General features: G+C 57.1%; 1 protein-coding gene across 1 annotated transcript in view; it reads left to right on the forward strand.

The window, feature by feature from the left end:
- Positions 1-88: 88 nt before the first annotated feature.
- Positions 89-851, forward strand: part of EMH_0081820 (uncharacterized protein) — a gene marked incomplete at both ends in the record, with an annotated part of 894 nt that continues 131 nt past the window's right edge. Inside the window, one exon of the mRNA XM_013500436.1 lies at positions 89-849. Coding sequence (XP_013355890.1) covers positions 89-849 — 761 coding nt within the window. The remainder of the gene's footprint in view (positions 850-851) is intronic.

Below are 851 nucleotides of genomic sequence, written 5' to 3' on the forward strand. Positions count from 1 at the left end.
CGATCCAGCTAGAGCCTTGGACGAAGCTGAAGAGGTGGCAAGGGTGGCCTTTCAGCTGTATCAGGAAGCGGTAGCATTTGAGCAGGAGATGCAACGATCCCAACAAACCGCGAACCCAACTTTCCCTTCATTTCCATCCTCCAGCTCGGGGATACATGAGCCACAGGATCTTGGACAAGGGGCAGTGCACACGACAGGGCTGGAACTTGCTGATGTAGGCCCCGAGCACTTAACTACTGGTTTGACTATTCCGGAACTTCAGCCTGGAAACCTCCCGCTTGATCCGTTAGCTTCCTATCCCCAGCCCCTCGCGGATGCTTCTCAGCCCGTCCTTTCCGAAGCCCAGCCTTTTTCTAGGGGTCCCGAAGATTTCCCTTGGTCCTTGCTGGGTGCATTTGCGAATCCCGAGAGCAGTGATTCACCTTCTCAGTCCACTGCGGATCCCCAGCCTCCTGTTGCAGCCCCTCAGACCATTAGTTTGAAGGCGTTGTTGCTTCAGAATTCTCCGCAGCGTAGTCCGCGGAAGCGAACATATTCAGAAGGTCCACAGCAGGAGCCGTATCCGGGGCTCGAACCTGATTCCTGGCTGGATAATGTACCCTTGATCGACAGTTCGCCAGAGGAGCAAAGACAGAGCGAGGCATTTTCGCCTAGCTGGGCGTCGCCAGACCAGGCAGCGCCTTGTTCAGGTGCTGCATGCCAGTTCTCCGCAGGAGCAGCAAGTTCAGGATATGTAGGCCAGGACTACTCAACAGCGTCAGCAGCTGGTGCAGGCGAGGCTGGCGCCCCTGCTGCTGCAGCAGCAGGACCGCCAGCAATGGCAACAGCTAGGCCTGCGACTGACTGGATCC

Source organism: Eimeria mitis, genomic scaffold (assembly GCF_000499745.2).
Source record: "Eimeria mitis Houghton genomic scaffold, Emh_scaff5408, whole genome shotgun sequence".
Lineage (NCBI taxonomy): Eukaryota > Apicomplexa > Conoidasida > Eucoccidiorida > Eimeriidae > Eimeria > Eimeria mitis.